Below are 9,428 nucleotides of genomic sequence, written 5' to 3' on the forward strand. Positions count from 1 at the left end.
TTCATGTAATAGTGAACAAAAAAGAGAAGCAACAACCTCCCTAAGCACCACCCCACAAAAAAAATCGTTTTACATATTGAGGGAGGGAGGGAGGGAGGGAGGGAGGAGAGAGAGAGAGAGAGAGAGAGAGAGAGAGAGAGAGAGAGAGAGAGAGAGAGAGAGAGAGGGGGGGAGGGAGGGAGAGATAAAGAGAGAGAGAGAAGGGGGAAAGAGGATGGAGAGAGGGTTAATCATGTCTGATTCCTATCGAAGCAGCCATGGATCTTTTGTATGCATTTCCCCACATGCAGGAGAATACATACCATGGCCTTTGATATACCGGTCCTGAGACATTGGGTGAGATTGACATCTAGCCGCTATGACTCGACAGATCACACAATAAACTTTTAATTAAATCAATTATGCATGCGGGGGTGGGTGGGTGAGTCAAGTTCCCACGTGTCATCAATAAAAGAGACCTAGTGTCGTGTTCGTGTTCATAAACTAATACAGTATCTATATTAAACTCTCTCACACATATTTTCACACTTTTGTATAATTATTTCACTTCTTTTGTGAATTTTGTAGGCTGGTTGGATTGCAGAAAATCCTCGTTGCTAATTGATAAAAGTAGCATCAGAAAATCGTTCCTTTTTGGGGGGGGGGGGGGGGGGGGGGGGGATGGTGGTGGTGGTAATGGGATGTGGTCATAGGCCATAAACGTTCCCGAAGGGATTCTCAAAAGTAACAAAATGAAAAAAATAAATTAAAATATAACTGTCGCAAAATTGAGGGGGGCCGGGCCCCCCTCAGATCCACCACTGATGTGTGTGTTTGCAGCGTGTCTTCTCTCATGCAAAAGGCTCAATGGGTAGGTGTAAACCACTTGCACCGACCAGTGATCCATAACTGGTTCAACAAAGGCCATGGTTTGTGCTATCCTGCCTGTGGGAAGCGCAAATAAAAGATCCCTTGCTGCTAATCGGAAGAGTAGCCCATGTAGTGACGACAGCGGGTTTCCTCTCAAAATCTGTGTGGTCCTTAACCATATGTCTGACGCCATATAACCGTAAATAAAATGTGTTGAGTGCGTCGTTAAATAAAACATTTCTTTCTTTCTTTCTCTCATGCCAGACCATGTAATGGTTGAACCTAAACTAGTCCCACTTTTTCAGCTCCAGAGAATCATGAGAATGTTTTAAGGGACTATCGTCAGTTTGCACCCATTGTAAGATAGGGGCTGAATTTATAAAAAATCGGTCGAGTGCTCGCTTGACGTGCTTGTCTTTTAGGATCGAACCACCTCGGTGGATCCATTCAACTGACTGGGTGGGGGGTTTTCTCGCCCCAAACAGTGCACCACAACTGGTCAAAGGCCGTGGTATTTGGTTTCCTGCCTGTGGGAAAGTGCATATAAAAGATCCCTTACTGCATTAGAAAAATACAGCGGGTTTCTTCTGATGACTACGTGTTAGAATTACCAAATGTTTGACATCCAATAGCCGATGATTAATTAATCAATGTGCTCTAGTGGTGTCGTTAAATAAAAAAAACCCCAGAAAACAAACCATTGTAAGATGCTTGTTGCGACCCAAATTACATATTAAATACATTTTCTTACAAAGTAAAATAAAACATGTGTGCTATACACTTTAGCACACGCCCACAAATACATTGAAAAGAAAAGTGTCATATACCGACGCTCATTTGCTTTTAAACAGGTTATCCCAGATTGTCTAGGAATGTAAAATTACTTGCTTGTCTCCCTTGTTTGCTAAGGTGACAAACCTATAAAGACTTTTTGTACACGAAGAGAAAAAAAATGCCGTTGTAAGAATCGGGCGGGCGAGAGCGGGCGAGGGCGGGCGAGGGGGTTGAGTCAACTGGGTAATTGAATTTGTTTGTCAGGACTAACCTATTAAGGTTAAGGCAGAATATTTTGATATTTTGTATTCTTTAGAAGATGGAGAGGGTTTTTTAAATTATTGCTTGAGGTAGGCCAATTATTTGCTGCTATTCTAATTTCCTTTCGATCCCCACCCTCAGTTATCACAAATGTTGATATATCTAGGAATCTCAAAAGCTAAGCGTAACAACTTTAGGTGGTGTAAAATATGTGACCTCAAAAACTTGTCTTCAATTTTGATGGAGCAGCAATTTAAAAGTACTACTCGTCATATTAAGTTACTAAATTTTATACGAATCTAATGTATCCAGCAACTGATAACCTGAGCAAAATGTATAGTTTGTTTTGTTTAACGACACCACTAGAGCACACTGATTTATTAATCATCGGCTATTGTATGTCAAACGTTGGTTATTTTGTACCTATCAAACTGTATAGAGAATATGAACATCAGAAAATAATCTGACCCATCCCCACTCTCCCCCACCCCCACCCCCACACACTCACAAAAGAACAGCAATAGAAAAAAATAATCTTTAATACGTAACATTGAAAAATATAAATACAATCAACATTTATCACAGACGAAGTATAATATGGCAGTCATGTAAAGATATATTTGTAAAACACTTTTAAAACAATTAGATATGTCCTCTTGTCTTTGTTTGTATATCAGGGCCAGCTGCCATTCGCGGTTTAGGATCGGTGCTGTACAGTTTACAGGCTGTGACCGAAAACAAAACGTCATGATTTTCTAAACTCCACAAAGTTTCCTAATTGCTCGAGTTTACTTCTAAAGGGATCTCTAAGATTATCAAATCGACAATTCACAACTATTTATTATTTTTTTTTTGTAATATACTGCAAAAAATAAATTCGTGTACTAGTAGTCAGTGATAGAAGAAACATTTATAGGCCTACTCAGATATATATAAAAAGCTCTAAAAATGTGGAATGGAAATGTCCCGGTTCTTTTTCCCCACTCACTACCAATAATGGCAACGTCACATCTTTAATCAACACACGACTCTGTATCACATTTGTAAGGTAAAAATCATCTCATAGCGTGTTGTTATGGATTTATACAGATGTCGATATACAGTGTCAGGTGCAGGTCTCAAGGGATAGTGCTGAGGGTGCGCACATATATATTTATAAGCTGCACCACGGAGCACCTCCATAGTAAAATCCTACGTGTCCTTGAAAATACCGTTCTCCGCAAAAGCATCTTCACTCCATGGTCTTCGTGCGTATGATTTTAACACACACACACACACACACACACACCAAAAAAAAGAGAGAGTCATTTCACGCTTTGATCTTTACATTGTTGAAGATCTTTCTTCGAAACCGTGCCCACCATGATCGTTTCTTAGTGCATGCTGTGATGGCGGCATTGAACACGTCCGTAACACCCTCGCCGGTCTTTGCCGAACATTCCACGTAGGTTTCTGCTCCTATCCGTGACGACAAAATGGCGCCTTCTTTGTGTTTCAGTGGTCCTTGTCTTATGAACTCATCCGTGTTGTCTCTCAAGTCTTTCTTGGTTCCAACCAAAATGATGGGCACCTTCCCCAAGAAGTGACGTACTTCCGGCACCCAGTTGCACGAGACGTTTTCCAGGCTGTCTTGGCAGGCGATGGAGAAGCAGACGATAATAACGTCAGTGTCGGGGTAGGAGAAAGGTCGGAGTCGGTCGTAGTCTTCCTGACCTGCCGTGTCGAACAGCAGCAACTCAACCTGTAATTACACAAAAAAAATGTTTTGTTTAACGCCATATGGACATGTAATTACGAGAGAGAGAGAGAGAGAGAGAGAGAGAGAGAGAGAGAGAGAGAGAGAGAGAGAGAGAGAGAGAGAGAGAGAGAGAGATTGACAGAGAGACATAGAGAGACAGAGAGGCAGACATTTACTAAAATAGACAGAGAAAGTTGAAGTTTGTTTTATTTAACGAGACCATTAAATCACATTGATTTATTAATCATTGACCATTGGATGTCAAACATTTGGTAATTCTGACACGAAGTCTCAGAGGAAACCTGCTACTTTTTTTTCCATTAGCAGCAAGGGATATCTTAAATATACTTTCCCACAGACAGGACAGCACCTATCAAGGCCTACGATATATACCATACGTTGGGGCACTGGATGGGATGGGAACATCCAATCCCTCGACTCGAGCACCCCAGGCGAGCGCTCTACCGACCAAGATACCAATATATTTAAAACAACATAAGATCTTTAATGCTATATGCATTGTTCCATAGATAGGACTGCATATACCACGGTCTTGGATATGCTAGTCGCGGTGCACTAGGTGGGCCGGGAACAAATCCGTATCCATAGACGGCGATCGATCCTGCGACACATGGAACCTCAAGTGAGTGCTCTACCACCAAGTAATGTCAAAGAAATATGAATTGTTGAAGTGAGGATAACAATGCCCGTTTCCGCCCATCCCTCAATCACACCTCTTCTCATAATACGTGTAAAAGCATCGTGCCCTCCCCCCCCCCCCCCCCCCATCATGTGTGTGTGTGTGTCCCCTTATATAAAATAGTGGTTACACCAATGCTTAACTACCCCTTCGCCTTTTACCGGCTACGGTCGGACTGCTGGTGCTCCCTTGCACCTGCCAGTGCAGGCGGTCCCCCCTTCTACTCACCCCACACCTTTCCTGTCCTGGACAGGCGTGCGCAACAACAGCTTGCTCTGAGTGTGCATGTTAAACAATCATTCTATTCCATTCCATCCCATGCTTAACTACCATGCCTCCATCGACCCCCTTGTGATCAGTACTAAAATAGCCTTTACTAGCGCAGTACATACCACTTTGTCGTCGTGGTACACATCTATGACATCAGTCTCGAACACTGTTGGGGTGTAGCCGTGCTCGTTAAACTCTCCCTTGGTGAACCTCTGCAGTAGCGACGTCTTGCCACATTCACCATCTCCGACGATAACCAGTTTCTTTCTCAGTCGATGTGGGCTGTCTGTAAAATAAACGGGAATACACTTAACCTTGGAGCTACTCATTAGGGGCTCACATGGGTCCGTTAGCATGGCATGACGACCGGATCGGGCCCTTATCCGCGTTGTTTTATCTGGCGAATAATTTTACATTTTGTACAATATAAACTTGAAAATGTATATAAAGTTCTAGGCCTACTACTACTACTACAAACTACTTCTACTTCTATTACTACTAAGGTATTACTACTACTACGGCACTGCTACTACTATGGCGCTACTACTACTACTACTACGAACTACTACTACTTCTATTACTACCGATACATACGTACCTACGTACAACTACTACTACTATTATGCCTATTACTTCTTCTTGTACTACTACGTACTACTATTCATTCTTCTACAGCTACTATTACTACTTTCCCATTAGTCGCCCCATAGTACGACCCCACCCCACCTCACACCTTGCCATTCCAAAGGCAACCATACAGGTATATATAACGGTTAGAAACATGTTTATATTAAATAATAACAACGAAAACAAACATAAATAGGCCTACTGTGTAGTTTCTTGTCTTACTGTCTATATATATATATATATATATATATATATATATATATATATATATATATATATATATATACACACACTATATAGCCGTATCATATGGAATTGTTTACTACTTACGTTTATTTATAAAGCAGTCAAATAAAAGCATTTCAGTCTTGCTATCCAAATAACTAGTATATATTATAAAACACAGGTAGCTTCTCTCAGGCGAGAAATGACATTCAACAGCGGTTGCCCATATTTATCAGAGAATATATTCGGGCTAAATATAGAACTATAAGTTGATTGGTCAGTATATTTACACTATAGAATACGAAGAAGCAGTTCAAGTTGACGCCCTGCTGTACTAGTATTAGTACGTAGTATATATACATGTAAATAGACAGGAGCGGATCCAGGATTTTTAAATAGGGGGGGGGGGCCCGAGGGCATGCTCCCCCCCCCCCTCCCCACTAAATCCGCGCCTGATAGATATGACATATTTCACGCACTGGCCTACAGGTATAAGTTTAAAGTATTAAGTGATGAGAATACATCATTAATATGTATACAATATATATATACACACACACACACACACACATACATACATATATATATATATATATATATAGTTGTTTTTTGTGGGGTTTTTGTTATTGTTTTTTTTTATGGTTAATGATGTTGTATTCTCATTGCTTAATATTTTAAACTTATACTTGTAGACCATTGCATCAAATATGTCATATACAATATCACATAATGCACAGATATTTGCCAAAAGTGTTGATCAAGAGCACAAAACTGGAGAGGATGAAATAATAACCTGTTAAATAAATGGATACATTGGGGTCTTTACTGTTGTTAAAAAGTGTAATCACTACTGACATATATTGCCATTACCGTCACACTTGTCATTACCAAATATGCAGATAATTCTGAAATATGTAAATGTTCACTTTACTATTATATGAAATTATAGGCAATCTAATGTCTTAGAATCCAGTTGTTATGTTTTATAATAACATAAAATGTTGCTATTGAATATTCGATTTGTTTATTGAAGAAAAACTGTTACGTTTTATACTAAGATATAAAAAAGATACATATTTTAAATGTGTACAACTAAATAAAAAATAAGATTACATTAGTTGTGCAATTTCCATATTACAAAGAATTAAATCCGCAATGTTCTAGACAAATATTAGATGAATAAAATAATGCTAATAATTATTAGTGACCGTGTGGAATTTGAGGTAGTAGTGGGTTTGTGTTTTATAGTCCTCAAATCACTATAATATATAAACTTTATAGTTTAATTTAATTTTGACAACTTCAAACGTAATATTGTATTATGATGATCAAGAAAATTTTAATTTAGAAAATTGTTTTGCCGATTATTACGAAAGCCGTATAAATAGTATATAGAAAATATGCCACATTTATGTACGTGATATAATAATTTAATATATACTAATAATATAAAAGTTTTTTGGTCTTACTCTATAAAAATAAAGATAAACGTGGCTTGTATCTCATACTCCTGGAGCTGGGGACTTTTTGCATGCATGAGAGGTCCCCATAATCACCTTCTATATTTGGTGAGAGGACCACCTGGGACACCTGGGCCATTGTAAAAATCAGGGTGGACATTCTGATTCCTGACAATAAGTGAGAAATTTGACCTTATGTACAAAATTAACATGGCGAAAAAGTGACAAAAAATTAGGGATTGGAGAAATAAAATTTAACATATCTTGGCGATATATTAATATATCATAGCATTTTACACACCAGACTGAAGCTTGTAGTATTCTCTATAACATAAAATAAAGAAGTGTTAGATTGAATAATTTTCAAGGTCAACAGAGATCAACTTATGACGTCATGAGGGTGTTGCCTTTAAATTACGACCCCCCCCTCCCCTACCTAAATTGTAATGGACTCTCAAAAGCTCAGAATAAAGATAGGCATTGTTTATTTAGCTTTGGTGCAAGAAGACATTCTAGGTAAGGTTTTAAAATCATAATCTTTGAAAAATGTAACATATTAACCCCTTAGATGGCATTTGAACTTTTGACCAAAATGCAAAATTACTAGATTTTCGGTAAGACGTAAAAAAACGCCACATAACTTGCAGAAATAATGTTCCATTTGGTAAATATTATCATCTATCAATGCTAAAGTGCAAAGGGATATTTGAAAGACGTTCACGGCATTAGCTGACCTTGATGGTCGGATATTGGGTCAAAGGTTATCAGGGTCCAACTCTGTTTTCAGCAGAATGACCAACATCATAAATAGTTGTTAAAACCATATTTGTCCGCTGTATATTCAGCTCCTTTACGTCCACAAGGTTTTTTCAAACCTTATTTGCTACCCAGCGACCACAATCCGGATAACCTTTCATGTTTTTCATTTTACGTGGACATCATTTTGATAAGCATGTTGTGCAATTTGCTGTCTGATAGCAATTGCTGACCGGCAGAAAGTTTCACGATACCATCTTCCAATTCGAATCTAAACCACCTGGGATCGAGCATAGCACCATCAGTACAGTGCAACTGTTAGTATGTTCCTGAGAACACTTTTAATTTGCCCCTTTGTCGCACGGCTTGTTGGACGTAGATCAATGGTTGTTTTCTTGGTATGGTGGCAAAGAAAATACCTTAGTTAATACAAAGAACTGCGCGATGATCCACATTTGAGCAGTCCAGATCAATAGCTTTATCCAGATCAGGATCTTTCCGAATGTCATTCAGGATTCGCCTAAACATCTGCAGCTTTATTTGAAAACATGCTATTACTACCATAGCCAGTTAAATTATACACTTTGGTGAGGATCATGCAGACATCTGATCCGACTTTTGTAGCAAAAGTATCAACTGACATGTACCTGGGTGTACTCCTAACACGAGCTCACACTCAAAGTTATTTCAGTAAACCATATTAGAAGTGTGCCCAACACCGTAAGGCTAACACAAGCACATCGATGTCATTGTGAGCTACAGTATCATCGTTCAACCAGAATTAACTGCATGGACGGCATGCGGAATAAAGAATATCCTTAATGTATTACATCTGCTTTCTTGATATCTACATACATGTTAATATGTGGTAATGGCACAGGATTGTTTTGCAAAATGGGCATACCTGGTTCTACATTGGAAATATCAATTCCCCTAATCACTATATCTTTCTTGGCGAGGATTTTCCACGATAAAATTCCGGAGTGACTTGGTGGATGATGCCCGAAAGCATTCAATGAAATAGGCAATTTCGTCTCACTCTTCAAATAGGGGCGGGACGTAGCCCAGTGGTGAAGCGCTCGCTTGATGCGCTGTCAGTTTATGATCGATCCCCGTCGGTGGACCCATTGGGCTATTTTTAGCTCCATCCAGTGCACCACGACTGGTATATCAAAGGCCGTGGTATGTGCCATCCTGTCTGTGGGATGGTGCGTATAAAAGATCCCTTGCTGCTAATCGAAAAGAGTACCCCATGAAGTGGCGACAGCGGGTTTCCTCTCTCAATATCTGTGTAGTTCTTAACCATATGTCCGACGCCATATAACCGTAAATAACTACAGAAGTTACACCTAAATTTCATTATGAAAATCCTTATCTCCAACATAGATATAGTGATTAGTGGAACTGTCTTTTCCAGTGTAGAACCATATATGGCAATATTGAACAACACCAATTCCATGGTATTACATATTGAAGAAGCAGGTGTAAGATTCTTTCATCATGCCTTCTATGTAGTTAATTGCGGTTCAAACACGGTAGTGTTGCTATCCAATAACACCTATGTCCTTGTGTTAGCCTTATATTATTGGGCAGACCTCTAATAGGATGTACTGAAAGAATTTTGTTTGGAGTACAACCAGGTACATTCCCGTCTATGCCTTACCAAGTTACGGCAGATATTTGTGTAAAGTCCTCCCTGCATTTAACTGAATGTGAGAGTACTAGCAAAGTTTGCAACTAAATCTACAGATCTAAAGTACAATTTTTA

At 39.2% G+C, this 9,428-nt stretch overlaps 1 protein-coding gene across 1 annotated transcript; it reads right to left on the reverse strand.

Moving 5' to 3' along the window:
• Positions 1 to 2,405: 2,405 nt before the first annotated feature.
• LOC121372553 (ras-like GTP-binding protein Rho1) lies at positions 2,406 to 5,668 on the reverse strand. The gene is made up of 3 exons (XM_041498944.1): positions 5,550 to 5,668; positions 4,715 to 4,878; positions 2,406 to 3,625 (listed from the first exon to the last, which is right to left on the reverse strand). Exons 1-3 carry the CDS (start codon positions 5,578 to 5,580, stop codon positions 3,194 to 3,196), a joined length of 627 nt encoding a protein of 208 aa, XP_041354878.1. The 5' UTR covers positions 5,581 to 5,668; the 3' UTR covers positions 2,406 to 3,193.
• Positions 5,669 to 9,428: the final 3,760 nt, after the last annotated feature.

This window comes from Gigantopelta aegis, chromosome 4 (assembly GCF_016097555.1).
Source record: "Gigantopelta aegis isolate Gae_Host chromosome 4, Gae_host_genome, whole genome shotgun sequence".
Classification (NCBI taxonomy): domain Eukaryota; kingdom Metazoa; phylum Mollusca; class Gastropoda; order Neomphalida; family Peltospiridae; genus Gigantopelta; species Gigantopelta aegis.

Excerpts from the sequence above, each read along its gene's own strand:
- LOC121372553 (XM_041498944.1), bottom strand. The coding sequence starts at position 5,580 with ATGCTTTTATTTGACTGCTTTATAAATAAAC. Across the intron at positions 4,879-5,549 it reads TGACTGCTTTATAAATAAAC|ACAGCCCACATCGACTGAGA; the intron begins GTAAGTAGTAAA and ends TTTATTTTACAG. Across the intron at positions 3,626-4,714 it reads TGTACCACGACGACAAAGTG|GTTGAGTTGCTGCTGTTCGA; the intron begins GTATGTACTGCG and ends GTGTAATTACAG.